Below are 20,417 nucleotides of genomic sequence, written 5' to 3' on the forward strand. Positions count from 1 at the left end.
TAACAACCAACCCAAGCAGAGTTCTGTGCAGTAGTCTCCCTGGGGCACACAGTGTTAGATTTAGGGACTGTTTTAAAGAGGTGTGTGTCACAGAGAAGGAAGCAATGCTGCTGGGGTTGTGTCCTTTGAGTCAAAGGGTGTGCAGGCCTGGGCTGTGCTTGTTTTAAACATTAAGAAAGGCTCAGAAACTGCCCCAGACAAAACCAAAGAAACAGTGTGTTTTACCAAGATATTTGATAGCTTTGTGAGCTACAGAATATTGCTGAATGCTTCAATGACAGGCACGGGGTTGTTTTGTTTTGTTTTGTTTTAACAGGAAAGCATACACACACATTTAGATACACTTACTTATATACATATGTATATCGTTTCAAGTATTCAAGCCTAACATTTCACAACTCTATTTGCAAATGTGCTTTACACATGATAAGGTCAAAGTCATCACAAAAGGAAGACTGTGAGCCTTAAGAAATTTGGAAGTGACATTAGGACTGAAAGCATTTCTACCCTTCAGATGGTAATGATGGCATGTAAAGTAGGGATAGTGAGAGAATTTTCTAGATCAAGCAAGAACAGAATGGGGAGATGAGAACAGCACGTTTGTGGCTAAAATGTGAAGTACATGAACAACTAGTAATGCAGCAGTTACCAATGAGAAGAGGACCACGGGCATCCATTGATATGTAGACCAGCAAGTCCCTGGGGTTGGAGACAAGATGGCTGCATGGCCAAAGGTAAATACAGAGTGGTCCAAGGGGCTGGGGATTTAGCTCAGCGGCAAAAGCGCCTGCCTGGCAAGCGCAAGGTCGTGAGTTCGGTTCCCGGTACCGGAGAAAAACCAAAAAAAAAAAAAAAAAAAAAGAGTGGTCCAAAATATAACCCAGAAATATTTGATTCCAACATTTATTCCATCTTCAACAAACCAAGGAAATTCTTTGAAGAAGCCTAGCCTTCATGTTTTAATTCTCATTCAGTGCATCTGTTTTTGGAAAAATAATAAATCTCCAGCAACATACTTCTTCATAACAATGAAATCAGAAAATACTTCTAACTGAATGATAGTCAAAAAAGACATATGGAAACCTAAGAGCTGCAACCAAAGCAGGGCTCCGAGGAAAATTTATACTCCTAAAAAACATGTAAAAGAAGAGAAAACAGGCTCAAAAAGCAGTGACCTGAGCTTCCATCTCAAGAAACTGAATAAAGATACTTGGAGAAATCAGAAGAAATTTTTATATTTCTAAAAATAAAGAGCAAAAACCAAGTAAATAGAGAAAATCAACAAAGCTAAATGTCAGTTCTTTTAAAAAATGATAAAATGGATAAATCTCAAACAAAACTAATCTAAGGAAAAAAGGAAGAAAACATAAATGACCGGTATCAAGATCAAATGTATTTTAACAGCGGACTCTATGTAAGATATTGAACATGAGGAGGAAAAAATTAATCTGTTTTGATACCATCTAGAAAGATCATACTCTAGATTTTATTGTGTTTAATTTCATCTGACACACATTTGTTGGAGGACATAAGATGTTGTCAGCTTGGTATTATATGCCTAGAAGGAGAAACTACACATACTACATATACTTTGGAGCTGGAAGGAGCGGAGTTCAAATCCAACTCCTATGTTGATACTAAATGTATGACTTTAGCCTTAGGAAGGGTGCAAATATAGATCATGAGATAAAGTTGTTTGCTTGGGCTGTACTGTCTTCTGAAAAGTTGGAGCATTTTATTTTCCTCTTTTGCCTGTTTTAATAAGAGAGGTTTGCTGGGGTCATTTTTCATCAGAAAGTATGGTACTAGCTGCACTGGGGATGTAGTTCAGTCATACAGCACTTGCCTGACTTGCATGAGACACTGGCTTAACTGCTAGCACTGCCCCCCAAAAGTTACCAATATATAAACAACATAAGCGCAAAACATGAAAAAAAAATTTTAAAAATAACTTAGTATAAAATCTTCATTCTAATTTTATACAATTTTTGTTGAATATTAGTAGAACACACACAAAAAAAACTATGCTGATAACATATGTTATCTTGGTACTTTGAGGGACAAAGCTTCCGTCTTTGGTGTTGACCTTCTGATTGAGAATTCTCGCCCAAGTCATCCGCTTTCCATGGGGTGTTGTTGAGTCCTGTGTACCACAAAGCATCCAAGATCTAACACAACCATGGCTCAGATCTCAGATGTGCAAGACGGATGCTCAGGATTTTTCACACATTGAATAAACCTGACAGGCCTGGGAGAGGGGAGCAAAAAGAAGAGATCAAGAAGAGGGATGACACAATGATGGTCCTGCTCACTAATAAGAGAAGCCCATTCTTTAGCAACAAAGTACGCAAGAACCAATAAACGTCCGCACATGCTCCTCTCCCCATTGTGCCGGGCGAGGGTGACTTCAAAGTGTGGCTGACTGACTGCTAAGTGGCTGATATTTTTCCCATTGGTAGGTTGTCTCCTCGCTCTGTTGGCGGTGGTGCAGAAGCTTTTCAGTTTGATGAGATACTATTTTTAATTCTTGATATTATTCCTTGTGCTGTTGGGAATCTGTTCAGGAAGACATTATCCATACCTTTGTTTTCAAGTGTTTTACCTGTTTTATCTCCCAGCAGATTGTTTCTTTTTTAGCATTTAGATCTTTGATTCATTTAGATTTTAGTTATCTAGAATACATAAAAATCTCAAAAAAACTAGGCCTCCCAAAATAAATGACAGTCAAAAATTGGACAACTCAAATGAATAGACACCTCTCTGAAGAAGTACAAATGGCCGATAAGCACAAGAAAGGATGTTCAACATCACTGGCCATTAGAGAAATGCAAATTAAAACTACATTGAGATACCATCTTACCCCAGAAAGAATGGCTATCATCAAAACATCAAATAATAACAAATGCTGGTGAGGACCTGTGGAAAAGGAAATCTTGTACACTGTTGATGGGAGTGTAAACTAGTATAACCACGATGGAAATCAGTGTGGTGATTCCTTCAAAAATTAAAAATCATAATTCCATTTGATCCAGATATCCCCCTTCTAGGTATCTTTCCCCAAAATTTAAAGATATTATATTACACAAATATTACCATGTTTTTTGGCAGCACAATTTATAATAGCTAGTTCTTGGAAATAACATGTATGTTTATCAACAGATAAATGGATAAAGAAAATGTGATACTTATTTACAATACAGTATTATTCTGCCATAGAGAAAGATAAACTTGAGGCATTTGTATGCAAATTGATGCAACTTAAAACATAAGGTTAAGTGAAATAAATCAGATGCACAAGCTTAAATATTGCATTGTTTCTTTTTTTTTTTTTTTTTCCCAGTACCGGGAATCGAACTCACGACCTTGCGCTTGCTGGGCAGGCACTGTGCGTTGAGTTAAATCCTCAGCCCCTGCATTGTTTCTCTGATATGAGCTATCTATCCATGTATACAGTCTGCCAAAAAATGTATAACACTTCAGCAGTTCACAAAACTAATAAATAGGGGCTGGGGATTTAGCTCAGTGGCACAGCACCTGCCTGGCAAGCTCAATGACATGAGTTCGATTCCCGGTACTAGAAAAAAAAAAAAAAAAAAAAAAAAAAAAAAAAGAAACTTTTGTGCTTTTACTTGTTTCTTCTTTGTAAGACAGAGACTTTATTTAGTGTGACTTATGCTCTGAGTAACATTTTAGTCATTCTTTTAAGATCATGATACATGATATATTAACCATTGTTATTCTCCAATTATTTTGTTACAAAATTTTGTTTTATTTTTTCATAGAATTTTTAATATTTTATTTATTAATATCTACTTGCATTACATTAAAATAAAATATGTTTTTAAATTAGATGTATTAAAAACAGAAAGAAAGTGAGGTTCAATTTAGTTTTGTTTCATTTGCAAAGCCATATCAATAAGCACCAAGAAGGGGTGGTGGGTGGTAATAGATGGCTGTGAGAAGGGGCATCAGGCTCCAGAGTGTCACAGACCAATGTTAGCAATGTCAGCTGATGACTGAGGGCCAGCAGAAGCAGCCACTGGGACCTAGGACACCAATAGTCCCTGATGATGATGTCTCCCCTCTTCAGGAACTTCTGGAGGGACTGTTGGATCAAAGGGGAAGAGGCAGCTCAGGTGTGATGGACCCTACAAGAGGTGCTTGGAAGCCATTGGCAGAGGATCATGGGTTATTGGGGTTGCTGTTGTTTGGTTGGTTTGGTTTGGTTTTGGTTTTGCTGTACTAAGGCTTGAGCCCAAGGACTTTACACTGAGCTACATCCCATACCTATTTTTCTCCCTCTCCTCTCCTCTCCTCTCCTCTACTATTCTCTCCTCTCCTCTCCTCCCCTCCCCTCTCCTCCTCTCCTCTCCTCTCTTCTCCTCTCCTCTCTTCCCTATTTTGAAATAGACTCTCACTATGTCACTCAGGATAGTTTCTAACTTGCAATCCTACCTCATTCTCCCAGAGCACTGGGTTTATAGGTGTGTACCGCCATGCTGGGCTACCTGACCTTTTTTGCATAGAACAAACTGGAGATAAGTATCCACCAGGTAAAGACTATCTTTTCCATAAATATGAGCTAAAAAGCCACAGGGTCCAAAGAGAATGGCTGCTTCATGGCTAGGCCGGGGTGGGTAGGAGGGGAAGTATCATTAAATCATAGTTAAATCTGCTTTTGCTACATGTGAGGAAGAGGAGAGCCTTAGAAGTAGCAGCTTCTGGGAGGGAGAAGTGTCAGAACCTGCCCTTGTGATGGGCCATCTCAGGCTCACCTGAAGCCACTGTCTTGACCAGCTGGGTACTGTGGCTGTAAGTGCAAAGTCACATCATCCCAACAGTTTGGTAAGCTGGGATTTCCCACATGAATACGTTCTAGGCAAAGAGCATGTCTCTTCCTTACGGAACTCCCCTCCTATGGAAAAGGAACATCTCTAGGCCAGTTAGGACTTCTGAAGCTACTTTTGCCTTATATTAAATGAAGGAAATATGATTATGTTTAATTACAGTTTCTGATTTATTGGGAATTCCATTATGGAAAAGCAGCAGCAATTATATTGTTAAGACGATCTCTCTCCATAAATATGTAAGTACTCACATCCAATGTTCTAGTAAAATGGACACACCTCTCATATGTTGGATAATATTTTAAGGGATAAGCCCAGAGTATATTTTAAAGTAACAGAGGAATTAATGCACTCCTTAAAACAGATATTTTATTGTTTTGGTTGTCTTTTGTTTTTTTTTTTTGTATCCCACTAGTGGATAACAACCAGCTAACACACGCTAATCATTTGCTGTTTTTATGGAACTCCCCAAAAAATCTGTTACAGGTATTCATCCACTGGTTAAAACCTATGTTAATAAATTCTATACGTGTTTTATCAAGAGCATGAGTGTGTGTAAAGAAAGAAAGGAAAATTCCTAAAGGACACAAAGCCAAATGTCAGTAGTGTTTTCTTTGACTAGTGGGGTTCATTAGAGGATAATATCAGAATCATTAGGAAATCTAATCTATAGAAATGGAATTACACTTCTGTTTATTCATTAAATAGTCATATCTAGGCAGCTAGATGAAAGTTGTTGGAAATGGAAAGGTACATTTGGGATGGGGAAATTGAAATTACTGGACTATAAGCTATGCATATGTCCATAACATTCGCTTTGGGCTCCAAAGCAACTCAGCTGACAACAAGACCTCCTACAGGTCATCGCTCGACATCATCAATGAGGCCCAAAGGGTTATGCCAAGTACATTAGTCCTCTTGGTTGGAGAAAACAAGCAGTGACTTTACTAGATCCCCACATTTAAGGTCACAAATTCTGATGCTCTGAATGCCAAGTGTCGGCTTATGAAGGAGCCGCTGTCTGTCTGAATCCAAGTAAAAGCTATGCCTACATATTCTTCCCAGATGGAGAACGAGTGAGCTCACCTGAGCATAAGTGAAAGTAGCTGATGGGTTTAATATAAAGGTTTCTGGCCATTAACGAGGCGTGGGGAAATGTTTAATATAGAATAAAGAAGACTGTTGGGTAAGAGCCCCTGCATTCCCCAGTCTTCTCCTAGGCTCCCAGTACTCTGTTTTCTCCATACAAAATGTCTTGGAGTATCAGACTGATCAGTTTCTTCTATAGCTCGTTCTGCTTTCCTATCTAATGACTACAGCTTACGTGTGTGATTTTCTGCAAGTTTCCAGATAGGAGACAGCTGAGTGTTGGAGAATTTGGAAAACAAGAGTCATTCGTGAGAGACTCTTGAGTCTGTCCTTCTGCTGGTTGATGGGATGAGAGGACAGAAAAAATATTCTAGCAGCTCAGCTTCTATACTCTTTGAAAAATTTTTCTGTCTGTATTAGTTTTTTCTAAGATACTATACACAGGAAGAGCTTCAAAGATTCTTCTAGTCATGTGTCCCCACCTGTATTCTTGCCCAGAAGTACTTAAAAATGAATGGAGGGCTGGGTTCAATATGTCATATGGCAGAAAAGGAAAGAGAGAGAGAAAGAGAGAGAAAGTGAGAAAAAGGAGAAAAAAGAAGAAAAAAGAGGAATAGGTCCCATTTTGAAAACAAAGTTACAGGTGACTTTAAAAAATACATACTGTACCTGTCTGTAACTTTAAACATTTTCGTTAAGATTTTTACTTTTTTTATTTAAAAAAGGCAAATGTTAGTAGACTGCCACTTAGCAAGCATTAGGCATCTTGGTAGCAACTTACCAAGTATTAGGCATCTACACGCAGATCCAACTAAGGAGATTTCACATGCCTATGTATGCCAACCTTCAGGGTTTCCACCAAGTGGGAGATAGGTCTCGGCAAAACCTACCTCTGCTCCTCTGAAATCCAGCAAGTGCATCAGCCCTGGGCATAGCCACTCACTTGGAAGCCAGCAGACAGGCCCTTAAAGGCTGGGTCAGATTCAGGGGCAGGACACAGTGTGGGGCTGGCAGTGAGAGAGGAGAGTGATGGAGAGAAGTTGCTAGGTGAAGCCCCCTGGCTAGGAAAACTTTCTGAGCCAGACTCGGCAGACGGACAGAAATCACCCTGGAGGCCCAAGAGGGATCCCAGCTCAGAGGAGACCAGGGAAAGGTGAGAGGGCAAGAAATCTATTTCTTCAAAAACAAAGCAATCACCTGTAGTTATTCTGGCAGGTAAATGTCATATTCCTTTCAGTCACAATTGACTTCAGTTCATTGATGGAAGCACTCGAGCATGAGTCACTGGGGAAGAAAGAAGATGTCAAAATAACAATATGTCGCAAACACCTCCAGAGTCTACTTAGATTCTTCATCTGAGGAGGCCCTAGGCAAAGCCCTGGGATAAAACGATGGAGCAGAAGTCTACTTTGAAGAGTTTTCAGGTCAGCAGGGAGCTGAAGGTGTGAACCAGTTAGATGTCCATTGTGGAGATAAAATTAAGAGGTTGTTGGGATGAGCTAAATGTAAAGCCCCATTCATCTCCTGAGCTGGAGTGTCTTCTGAGTCTGTTCCCAGTGTGTTCTTCTAAGTGTGCATTCTTCTGTGGGCTAGCTCATGGAAATGTGTCCTGGGTCAGCAGGAGTAAGATTTACCTGGAAATTCCTCCGATGTCATGCATCACCCAGGCCTGTAATGTATGGACCTTCCTTGGATCCAAATTAAAGACTTCCACACTTCCAAAAGTGCTAAAATAGAACAGACAACGAGTATTCTCAACCTCAAACTTTAGTTGGGGGGCAACTATGCCTCCTGTCAAAAACCAGAAGGCTAGACACCATTGGTTAGACCTACTCCTGGGAATCAACCCTAATTTTACCTTAGAAACTATCGCCTTTTCCCTTTCAACACAATTCTGAATTAACAAAGATTTTCAAGATAAGAATTTTAACCTGCACATTGGCCCTGAGTTTTTAAAATACTTGCTACTTGGGGTGGTTCATCTTGACTGTCATCTTGATGGGCTTGGGAGACGCCTTGGAGATCAGTGAAGCACACTTCCGGGTGTGTGCTGGTGAGTCATGGGGCTGTGAGCCCAGGGGCGCTGTCAGGCTCTGCGCCCCTGCTTCTCCAGCTTTTTTGCTGTCTCTGCTTCCTGGCTGACATGGGTTGAGCCGCATTGCTCTGCACTGCCCTTCTGCCACGATATCTCTGCCCTGGAGCCGGCCCACCTTAGAAGGAAACCTTTGAAACTAGGAGCTTAAATAAACCTTTATTTCACTGAAGTTGTTTTTCCCAGGTATTTGGTCAAAGCAACAAAAAGCTGATACTCAGAGTGAGTCCCAGATCTACATATGCAGATCACCAGCAAGATAGTTAGAACCATTAGGTCTCAGCCCTCCACCACCTGCTGAATTAGCCCGGGCCTGAACTGCTCCCAGGTGGTTCCCACACTCAGCCAAGTCTGAGCAGCCCATGATGTGCCCTGACCTCATTTCTAACTCCCCGCTCATCTCTGACAGCCGTCCCTCCTGTCCCAAGTACTTAGAGCCCTAACATCAGAGCATGAAATCCTCACATGCTCACTTTCGCCCAAGAGTCCACAGAAGAAGAATGTCAGAAGACGGCATAAGAGTTAATGGCTCTTTGTGAGTTACATATTAAATTCACAAAGGAGAGAGGGCACCTACAATGCCCAGGACAAATACATATATGCTCCCATCTCTCAGCTGATCAGCCCTATCAGGCAAAAGTTAGAGAAAAAGGACAACAGTCCATCAGTGTGATAGAAACTGTGAATATAGAAGGAGGTCAGAGAAGGAAGGCAAGAGTGTGGCTACTTCCATGGCAAGGATTGATGAGAGAATAATAGCTGATCCTCACTGAGAAGTGCCTTCGTTAGGCAGAGCTCAGCACCTTTCATGAATATTATCTCAGTTAATCTATGTATCCCTGTTTCTTCTTCAGGTTCTTATACTACGGTTCATAGTGCCTGTCTGAGGCCACACAGATTATATGTAATAATGTCTGGAATCCTCTTTTCTTTTTCAATACTGGAGGTTGAATTCAGGGCCTTCATACTGAACTACATCCCCAGCCTTTTTTTTTTTTCTTTTTTTCTTTTTATGAGACAGGTTCTCACTAAGTCCCTAAGTAGCCCAGGCTGGGCTCCAGCTTACAATGCTCCTGTCTCAGCCTCCCAAAGACCTGGGATTCCAGGCCTTGCTGAAATGCCTGCACAAAGATGAGGAAGGTCAAGAGCCTAGCACAGTTGCTGATGTTCCCAGTGGTAATTTTAGTGCTGAATTGGGATACAAACTCTTTTCGGGGGGTAGAGGAACCAGGACAGTTAATCATAGGTGGTGAGGATTGTAGGGGTGCTACAGAGAACAGAGTGGGCAGAGTGGAGAATGCGAGTGTCCATGTACTAAAAGAGAAAGCTCAGAAAACTGCACCAAGTCTGAAGTTGTGATTGTTCTTTGTGATGTGTCAACCTGGCCTGAGTAGGAACCACCTGGTAGATCAGTAAAGGCTTGGGTGTGTCTGTGGATGGTTGACATGCAGACCACACACTGAGGAGGGGAAGCTGGCTCCTGATGGGGGTGGCACCAACCAATAGGCTTGTATCCTGGGTAGAATAACAATGAGGAAAGTAGAAGAAAGTCTCTCCTTTTTCTTCGGATGAGTTTTAGTCTTCACTGTTGCCTTCTGGACATTGTTCTCCACTTGTTCCAGGCTTTCAGGCCACACTCTTCAGCCGTCCAATGCAGACCTTGGGCTTTCAAACACAGACGCACACCAGTGACTCTGAGGTGAGCTTCCAGGCCTTCGCTGGGTCCTCTTGCTCTCCGGCACATGGACAGCCATTTTGGGTTCTTCCGCCATTGATGGCCAGTGGGCCTGTTCACCTTCTAAGCCTGTAAGCCTACCTCATAAATCCTTTGTATATCATACATGTATAATCAGGTATAATCAATATACAATTTTGTATTGATTCTGTTCCTCGGTGAGCCCTAACACAGACGTCAAGAGCAATGCCTGAAAACAGTGTCATAACCATTAGGAAACTCAGAGGATTTTAGATAAAGGAGAAAGCACACAAAAGCATTGACCCAGAAAGACAAATCTTTTCAGATTATACATTTTTGTGCCTTTATAGCCCATATCTTTATTACTGATATGAAATATGAAAAGTATATATTCTCTCTAGGACTGAAGTGTCTAATACCAAAACCATGAAGACCCTTACAAATAGGATTCAAAGAAATAAGTACCTGGATTTTCGGAAGGGTTCACTGAGGGACCCATTGAGCATCACCTGGACCACACCACAGGCAGATTCTGCAAACTTAAAAGAAAGAAATAATCACCATTCCTCCGTAAGCAATCTTAGTCACCATTCCCGGAAGTGCATCTCCAATGGCACTGAGGATTAGCTGGTCTAGGAGGGAACATCCCCTAACAGGTTAGCACAGGAATGCCAGATCTGTAGAGTCGTCATTCCAAAGCACTGGAGCCATTATGCTCCAAAATATCAGAGTTCTTGAAGCGGTTGCTCCAGTCTGTAAGTGCTCGAACAGTGAAGTTCACTGGCATTGCTGACAGGGTTGCTGCATTCTGAGAAGGAAGTCCAGAGGAAGTCCAGGAGAGGAAGAGGAATAACCCCAAATGGAGGAAAATGAAGCTGCTTTCCTAGCATCACGCACAATGGATGCTGAATTTTATTTAGCAGATACAAGACGGACAATTTAGGGTAAGGGAAATGGGAACACTACAGAAATGAAAACTCAGGAGAAAGAAGGTGACCCTGAGGCCCAGAAAGGCACTTAGAGAAGAAGAGCATGAACGAATGAGTGAATGCAATTGAGCAAGGAATTTTATTGCTTCATGAAACAAATATTCAGCTGAAATCTTTGCTAAGTACTCAAAGAAATAAAATGAACAAAGCAAAACAATATCTATAGCTTCCTCCAAGAGATATACCAGGACTCCTGTGTGGGAGACTGCCGAGCTGTACTCTCTTAAGAAGCAAAGTCCCTTGTCTCCAGCTTTCCCTGACCTCTCCTTCAACCCTACTCACTGAGACACGTGAGCTGCTGTACTGAACCACACGTCCCCTTAATTGGCTAAAAGAGTGTGATGGAGTCCAGCTGAGAAGCCAGCATGTCTCATTACAGCACATGGGTGAGAACTGCCCTCCCAGCTGATGACTAGAATGGGGGCTCAAGCGAGAACCTGTGAGATTCCAGGGCTAAGACATGAGATTACGTCTCAGCTGAGGCCATGGGACCCAGAAAGAATTACACCTTCCTGGCAGTGAAGGTGCCAACCTTGCACACATAACTGGAGGCCTTTGTGCCCAGTACAAAATTGCTCTGTTTTTCTTTACAGCCAGTACCTGCAAGGTTTCTTTTTCCTAGCACTCCACCTCCACCCCCACTCATCTCCCTGACTGATGACAGTGAAAGCCATGAGCTTTTGGACCCGTGGCCTTTTGGTCCACAGAGAACACTGGTCATCCCAGAGCTCCTCAACTGCAGAATATTCTCTTTGTCTTTCTTTTGCATCCGCGTGCCACATTGCCACGTGGGAGACCTGAACCCTCTGCATGGGGTTTCGGTACTACTGGGACACACTTAGGTTCCCTTCTCTAAATCCTCACAACCTTCCATGTCTCCTTCACATTACCTAACTATGTGGCATTGTAATGATGAGCTAATGCACTTCGGCCACCACTGCTACAGTTTTGCGAGAACTGAGGGCCTGTTTTTCCTGGTCACCTCCACAGCCCTGAGTGGCTTATCCCTAGTGTATCACATAGAGCTGATACCCAATAAAAATGCGAGGAAGGAAAAGAGGGAGGAAAGACATTAGAGAAAGAGGAAGCAAGAAGTGAGATAACCTATGTTAGAAACCAGAAAAGCACAGGCAAATATCTTGGAAGGCACAAAAGCCACGTCCCAAAGAAAGGACACACTTTCAGCAAGTGTAGGCTGAGGCCAGAGTGAATGGAGGGCTAAGGGTCAGAGAATGCAGCAGTATCTGGAGGGCCCTCGGTGGATGCTGAGGTTGTGTAGAAAAGTTAGCTCATGGAGCACCATGGATGCTTTGCCAATGCAAACTTTATTCTGGACTGCATTATACAGGTGACATTGACATAGCTGATGGATTTCAAACTGAGTTGTGAAATCCAGTGCTGCTCTATGTTGTCACTGGGGGGATGAGCAGAGAAGAGGACAGAGGCCCAATGGTTATGTCTAATCACAAGTGCTAAGTGCTTGCAGGATGCCTAGCTTGGACCACATAGACAGGATTCTCAAGGCATTACTGTCAAGAGTCCCCGGAGGTAAATACTAGGTCAATGGCCCTCAAGATCACATTACTCAGAAACAAAGTGGTGAGACGGGGGTTCAAATGACCAGGAACATTTTCCTTACTGTCAGAAGAAGAAAGGGACTAGTCTGACAAAAGAAGTTTGTCTGTATGCATCTTTGAACATTCGACAAAGGTCAAGGTGTAGGTTCCACAGCAGTTGCCAGGCTGGTCCTCCATCAGAAGACAAAGGAAGCCACAGTGCAAATAAAATGCCACTCTGCTTTACAAATGTGTAGCAACAGCACTGCCTCAAAGCATATCACAGAATGACAAAATAGAAACTATTGTCAGATAAAGCAAACAGACAAACAATGTATTTCTCTGACTTTTCACTGTATCTAGTAGGTCCTCTATGAATACTTGTTAAACAAACGAGTTCTCAGTTACTTATCAGGAGAGTGGCATTTTATTTAATGCGTATTTTGAACTCCACTTGACAAATGAGGAGTTTGAAGGTTAGAAAGGTTGAGAAATCTGAACAAGTTGTTTTTTTGGAGGTTTGTTGTTATTTGTCATACTGGGAATTAAACACAGGGAATTTGCACTGACCTACATCCTCAGCTTTTAAAAAAAAATTCTTATTTTTAATTTCCTTATTTTTATTTTAATTTTCTTATTTTTAATTTCCTTATTTTTATTTTAATTTTCTTATTATTTTTATTTTAATTTTCTTATTTTTAATTTTCTTATTTTTATTTTCTAAGTCCTAAATTGCCCAGGCTGGGCTCACACTTGTAATCCTCCTGTCTCAGCCTCCCAGAGTGCTGTGATTACAAGCTTATACCACTGTACACAGCTAAATCTGCCCAAGTTTCAACTCCCAGGCTCTCTGCTTTTTCACCTTTTCCTGAATCCCCTCAAGGCAGTTCAGTTTGGTACCAAAAGGGAGTTAAAGAAAATCAAAGTTTCCACTTAAAAGAAAAAACCAATAAGCAGATTCAAAGACCAAAATTGAAGAACACTGCTTCGGAACCAGGAGGATGGAAGTCTGGCTCTTTCAGCTCTGCTGCTTCTTAGCCACTGACCTTGGCTCAGTCCTTTAGCCTAAGAATTCTAGCTTCTTCACCTTTAATGTAGAGATTTGTTCCTTCTCAAGCTGCCTATTGGGAAGACTAAATGGGAATGACTTAGACATGGCATCCCATAGTTTGTCAAACAGGAAATGCATCAGATATGCTGTTGTAGTTTAGGCATATGCATCCATACACCTGCCCACCTGCCCGAATTCCTTCTCACCTGCCCCAATCCATAAGTTGGAAACAATGTAGTAGTGTTAGTAGGTGGGGCCTTTTGGAAGTGATTAAGCCATAAGGGCTCTACCTCTGTGAATAGGACTAGTGCCCTTATAAAATGGCTGATGGGAACTATCTAGACCTTTTTGCCCTTCTGCCCTCTGACATGTGAGAACATAGCAGCAGGGAGCCATCTTGGAATCAGAGAGCAGCCTTCACTAGTTGTCCAATCTGCTCGCTTCTTGACCTTGGACTTCCCTGCCTGCCGATTATGAGAAATCTGTAAATTACCCACACCCAGTATTTTATTAAAGCAGCACAAATGGACTCAACCATATTCACTTACATATAAATTTTCTGCCTGCCACACCCTCCTCCTCAGATATCTAAGTTTAATTTGAAGCCTTGTAATTAGTATATTTTTACTTGCTCTTTTTCTTCATTTCTTTCTTAATTACTTTCATGCTTCCCTCCCACATCCACTCACAAAAAAGTTTTCCTTTGATCATTTCCAAAGAAGCAACTTACAAGAAAAATAAATATGCACAGGCAGTTTCAAGAGAAGACAGCTAATGCGGGAGGGTGGTGGTATTTCTTCACTCAAGTTCTGTTCTGGAGTTAGATGAATTGGGATAAAGTCCCAAATCTATTAGATTGCTTATGTTACAGATGACTACATTGCACCTCTGTTTTGTCATCTGTGAAAGGCATGATATCCATAGTACTTACCCCATAGCATTCTTGTGGGGATGAAAGTTTTCAATTCATGTAAAGAGCTGAGCACACAGTAAATAAACCATAAATGTAGATTTAATAATACTATTCGATGAATCTAATCAATACCCGATCAGAGAGAGAACCTAGGCCTAACTTCCTGGCAGCCACAGTCAAAGTAATAGGTAAGAGCTATGATTCTTCAACTAGAGCCTACTGTAATATTGTGTGTGAAAATCTGCTGGCATGTGCTTCCAAATCCTTTTCTCAGGAAAGAATCCTACAGTCTTTTCACTCCTAAAATGATCTGTGATCCATTTACTGGATGCCATCTTTAAGTTCCATGTCTCTTTAAGTTCTATGTCTGAACATTCTAGAACTGTACTGCTTGTCGCTTACCTTCTGGGAAATCACTTTCCAGAACACTGAGCCCGGGTTGCTGAGGCACTCATTCCAGTGCGGGCAAGATTGATGGTTCAGTTCTAAAGGACATAATTGATAGAAAATAATTAAAGTGCAAAAGAGCTCTCAGGAAGCCCCATCCTTCCCTGGCTTCTCAATCACAGTAGAATCATTTTCCAACAGCATCAGAGCCAAGATGGGGGCCGGAGGAGGAGCACATCTCGGCTCAATTTAACTAATGTGCCCTGAGTCCCTTCCAAGTTCTTACCTTCCCAGGCTGGCACACACTGATCCCAGGCTGGCACACACTGACAGGCTTGAGTCATCATTCTTGCAAGTGGCAGCAAAAGTTCACCCAACAGAAACAAGCCACTATCCTTATTCCTGAGTCCAGCAAGAATCAGAGGTAAAACTGGTGAACTGGCCAAAGCACTTCTCTGCTTCTGGACAGCTCTGTCTTGTTGAGTTTCCTTCCCTGCCTCCATGAGTCCCGGCATTCTTGGGCTCAGCTGGCTTTAAAGGCTTTCTATGCTCACTTCCAGCAAGATAAGCTCAGCCTTTAAGGGAGGGGCAACATGGAGCATCAAAACAGCGTAGGTGTCACTTCCTTCAAGGGCACTGTTATGGCTTAGATCTAGATGTTCCCCCCCACAAAGACTCATGTGCCCATAGGTGCAGCTCTGGGGGTGACTGCATCATGGAGGTGTGATACTCATCAGTGGATTAGCCCACTGGTGAGTTTATAGCTAAATGCAGTGTTGGGTGTAACATTATGGAAGGAAGTAGGTCACTGGGGGTGGTAGCCTGGAAGGGTCTGCCTTCCTCCCTCTCCCTTGATATCTCTCTCTCTCTCTCTCTCTCTCTCTCTCTCTCTCTCTTTCTCTCCCTCTCTCTCTCCTTCCAACCACCATGCCATGAGCAATTTTCCTCTGCCATGCCACCCTGCCAACCCTGCCTTGGAGCCAGCCAACTGTGGAGTGGAACCTCTACAAACTGTGGGCCAGAATAGCATTTCCTCCCTTAAGTTGTGGGTTGGATATTGTGTCCCAGCAACAAGGAAAGCAACTAAGTCAAACATGTACTTCATTGCAAAGGTACGTACGTACTGGGCACACTGAGTGGCATGTCGTGAGGACAGAGAGAGGAACTAGGTGAAAGCCCTATCTCCAGAGAGCACATGATGCAGCGAAATCAAATAACGAGAGCAAGGTCGGCTTGGGCTGGGGGTTGTACAGCGCCAACAAAGAAGCTTGGTGCTCTACTTTGTTTTGAAGGAGGGGCAGGCGTCTTCAGATAGACTTCAGACAGGGTGAGTATGTGAAGAGCTGTCTGTGCTAACGAGCCCAGGGGCAGTCATCACTTCACTAGAAAGAGAAGCCGCTCCATGCAGAGAGACGGAGTGTGGGAGCACAGAGCTGTGAGCCGCCTGGTGAGTGCAGATGAGGACATTGAGATTGGGCCTTGGGGGCAGGAAGATGAGGGTATGAGAGGTGAGGCCAGGCCAGCCCAAGGAATTTAGACATTACAGGCACAGGAGAGCGTTCTAGGTTTTAGGTAGGAAGTCTTATAATCACATCTTCATTTTAAGAAGAACATTACGGTCCTCAGACGGAGGCTGACCTAACGAGATAAGAGCAAGCAGTAAGAATACTACAACAGTCCTTGCAAGAAAGGAGGGGAAGCCAGGTGTGGTGGTGCATGCCTGTAATCCCAGCACTCAGAAGGCTGAGGCAGGAGGATCACAACAAACTCAAAGTCAGCCGGGGGAACTGTAATGGTTGAGACACTGTGTCAAGCTGAGAAGTCTAGAAACTTAACTAAGTGACTCAGCAGGGGTCCAGGGTCCTCACTTTGTAAACATCCTGAGCCTGTGCAAGAGGACAGCTTGTAAAGGACCCACTCTAGGGCGGTAGCCTTTATACAATATAAGGGAGAAAAAGAGGCTTGCTCTGCCCGCCTTCAGCTCATGCTGCTTTTGCTGTTTTCTGCCGCCAAGAACTGTCTGCCTTGTGCCTCCTTGCCTTGGATCCAGCCAAGTACGGACTGAAACCTCCACAAACTGTGAGCTAAGTAAACCTTTCCCTCTTTGAGTGTTGGGTATTTTGTCTCAGCAACAAGAGAAAAGCAACTAAGACAGTTACATAGTGAGTTGAAGGCCTGCCTGAACTACATATCAAGACTGTCTCAAATAAATAAATAGATAAGAAAATAATAAGATAAACTTTTAAGGAAATAATCAAAAGCACAAAAAATAAGACTGAAAATCATATAAATAAAAATATCCCCCATACAAATAAAAAGAGAAGGAAAAAAGTGAAGTTGGACTTAGTACGATTTTGGAGATGGAAACACCCTTCTGAGCAAGATGTTCTGGGTCTTCCTGTGTAAGACAAGGCCATACTGACAGATGACAGAAGAGCCATGCACTGGGGGCCACTGTGGCTGCCATGGCTTGTATAGGACAGGACTTTGGCCTGCGTCACTCGGAGACCTCACAAATTCTTTGGTCTTACATGACGTCCACATAGGAAGCAAAATACCAAGAATTTAGAAGCACTCAGAAAGGAGGGACTCATGCTGGGGATTTAGCTCAGTGGCACAGCGCCTGCCTGGCAAGCACAAGGTTGTGAGTTCGATTCCCGGTACTGGAAGAAAAACAGAAAGGAGGGACTCAGAGAGAAGTGTGACTGCAGACTCCCAAGCAGACTAGGGGTTCGTCAAGTGCACTGGCCTGAGTTGTCCTTACAGCCACAGATGGCGTCAGGATGATGGCCTGTGGCTCTCCCGCCACTTGTCTTTCGGGGCCCTGGCAGGGCTCCTTTGCTCGGACACCCCGGGCGGGGGTTGGTACTGCGCGGCCGGGTCCTCACCTGCAGAGCCAGGGTCTCCACACCACGTGAGGTCGTCAGCAAGGTAGCCCAGCAGCGTGTCCTCCAGCGTGAACATCTCGCCCTGCACCCTGGTGTACTGATGGGCCAGGTCCTTCGACTTGCTCCAGAACAGACTCTGAGAAAGAACAAAGGCGTCCCCAAAATAGTCAGAGTAAGTCATGTGTAGGAAGGGTAAAGACTGTTCTGAGCATCATTGCCTTCTGTGTGAAACAGTGAGCCTGTGTGTGTGTGTGTGTGTGTGTCTGTGTGTGTGTGTGTGTGTGTGTGTGTGTGTGTGTGTCCTAGGTCACCGTGTAAAATGCATTTAGTATTCTGGGTTATAGTCAAGAAACTCTGGAAGCCACTGATCAAAGTCTTACAACGAACATGGCATAAAGTCACCTCTGGAGGGGGCATTAGGGCGTTCCAGTATTCCTAAAGCTATCTGCACCAAGTTTCGCCTATGTGCTGTTTCCTGAGAGAAATGCTCATTGATTCTTTAAAAACTCCACAGTCTCTTCCACCTTCCCCAGTGCTCCCTGACAGCACCAAAAAAAAAAAAAAAAATACAGTGGGTTGTGTTTCAGGCTCTCCCTCCAGGCACAGACAGCCACACTTCAGGATAACACTGCCTCATGAAGCAATCCATCCACTCAGCCTAGCCGGATGCCGCAGGGGGTGTGGCTCGTAGCGTGGGCTCTGAAGTCCTGGTCTCTGTTGATGTCACCGAGCGCCACCACTTATAAGCTGTTTGACCAAAGTACTGCTAAGCCACACCTTCTGCACCTGCGAGCTGGTAGGGGCAGTGACTGTGATAAACTCACAGGCGGCTGGGCAGATTAAATGAAGTCATGCAAGTAAGTCATTCAGCATCACCTCAGGCGGCATTATTATTTACCAAGCACTTTGTCTGCGGAGGCCATAACTTCAGCTCACTAACAGTGGAACCAGATGAGAGGCTGTGAGTTGTGAATGGGGTTAGGGGCCTCACAAAAACAATCACGGACCCTCAGAAACTTGGCCTGTTATAAACACTGACTTCAGAGAAAACGCTCTCCGTGATGCGCCTTTTCCCGTGTAATCACTGCACGTGAACCCACGCCTGTCTGCCTCCAAGCCTTGTTCTATTTACATTTCCAGCCTTCCACACTTGGGCAATCACTGGCCACCTAAACTCAACGTTCTCGCTGGTGAGATGGGAGCGCTGACAAGTGGCTCGTCTGTCCACCAGTGCAGCCGCGCATGCGGACCTTAGAACCCAACAGGACGGCACTCCGCAAAAGGGATGGGGGTGGAGGCGGCTGCGAATGCAAATGCAATTGCTACTATCTATTTATTTATGTTACCAGGGCCAGGGGAAAGCTTTGTCCTTCTATGAAGTCAGGTTGCTTTTGTTTCTTGTGTGGGCTGAGATTGGTGTTAAGTTTACTTTGCCCGATTTTGGGCCAAGTCTTTCTTCTTCCCCTGGCTCACCCTTACCCTCCATCCCTGCAGGTCAGATGATACACTGGTTCCCCAGTGGTCCCAGTGACTCTATCCCTAACACTCACACCTGTGTTGCAATACCGCCTCCATTTTCCCTCTTCCCTGACCCTACTCAAAATTTGTTCCTGTGTCCTCTTCCCACTGGCTTTTATACCCAGTTTCAGGATCAATAACGGGACCCAGTTACCTTGTTGCAGGGTACTGTTTGGTTGACCAAGTCAAGGAGGGGCTCATAGTCTTCTTTCGTAATGTTGCAAGGGTTCTTTGATATGAATGCATTTTTGAATGCATCTAGTATCTTTGGGCAGTCTTTGCTTCTGTGAGAAAAAATGTGGAAAATAAAATTAAATCAAGATAGATTTTTAAAATATTGAGCTGGGCATGGTGATGCACGCCCATAATCCCAGCACTTGGTAGGCTGAGACAGGAGGATTGCCTTGAGTTCAAGGCCAACTTGGACTCTATAGTGAGTTTATGGCCAGCCTGAACTACATAATGAGACTCTGTCTCAAAAACAATTTTATATATATATGCATATCCCTAAAAAATCTCATCCATTCCATCTCATTTAATACCTGCTTTTTTGTACCGTGGGAGTTACACTCCCCACCTGGCTGAGCTAGTGTGGCCTTCCACAGTTCACACAGTTAGCAAAGTGGTAGAGCAGAGACTGAGATCTGGGTCTGCTGGTGCCAGGGCTGGAGTTCAGTCATTCATGCCCTATTATCTCAGCATTAAGTAAAGCTGAGAAGAGCAAAGAAAGCCAGACACCAACACTACAGACACACCTCACACTATAAATACATTTATGGATTCCTACTGCCTTCCTTGAACTCCTCCCGAATTTTCCCATCTCCTTGAGGATGTGGTGGTCACACCGAGGATGCTGCCTTCCTATATCGGCCCCGGAGAGAGCTGGAGCTGGGGTGCTCTTCCAGATTCTGGAAGGCTGCTGAGCCACGTGGGCTCTGAGCTCCTCTGGCAGTCAGGGTGAACGAGAATGAGGCTGCCATCTGCGGGTGGCTGTGAGGACTTTTGAAGTCCCGCCTCATCTCACGGGCCTTTTGCCTTACAGGGTCTCACCTGGTCCTCTCAGCTTTGCCGTTAGCTGAACACAGTCCTATTCTCCTAAAATGTGAGTCTTGTGGCCAAAGGCAGGGTCCAGTTCCTCCCCCTACCTGTCTTATACTAGATTCAAGATAATGTTCATAGGGTGAGGGCAAGATTCCCACGATCCCCATAAGACTCAGAATACATGTACAGTTTAGAGAGGATGCTATCACATTCTGAATGGAGACATCAGAAGCTTCCAAATTCCACCCGTCCTTGAACACAGTAGGAATGCTGGAGAGAACTACCGACAGCAGCTTCGTAGAACTCTGGAAAATAATTAAATTCTGCAGGAACCCAAAACGTAAACTCTT

General features: G+C 43.6%; 1 protein-coding gene across 1 annotated transcript in view; it reads right to left on the reverse strand.

The window, feature by feature from the left end:
• Positions 1-889: 889 nt before the first annotated feature.
• Cd38 (CD38 molecule) overlaps positions 890-20,417 on the reverse strand; it is a 41,306-nt gene continuing 21,778 nt past the window's right edge. Inside the window, exons 2-8 of the mRNA XM_005402521.2 lie at positions 19,181-19,310; positions 17,509-17,644; positions 14,636-14,718; positions 10,190-10,263; positions 7,571-7,663; positions 7,134-7,220; positions 890-2,248 (exon numbers count right to left, since the gene is read on the reverse strand). Coding sequence (XP_005402578.1) covers positions 2,185-2,248; positions 7,134-7,220; positions 7,571-7,663; positions 10,190-10,263; positions 14,636-14,718; positions 17,509-17,644; positions 19,181-19,310 — 667 coding nt within the window. The 3' untranslated portion in view covers positions 890-2,184. The remainder of the gene's footprint in view (positions 2,249-7,133; positions 7,221-7,570; positions 7,664-10,189; positions 10,264-14,635; positions 14,719-17,508; positions 17,645-19,180; positions 19,311-20,417) is intronic.

This window comes from Chinchilla lanigera, unplaced genomic scaffold, assembly GCF_000276665.1.
Source record: "Chinchilla lanigera isolate Chin_1 unplaced genomic scaffold, ChiLan1.0 scaffold00079, whole genome shotgun sequence".
NCBI lineage: Eukaryota > Metazoa > Chordata > Mammalia > Rodentia > Chinchillidae > Chinchilla > Chinchilla lanigera.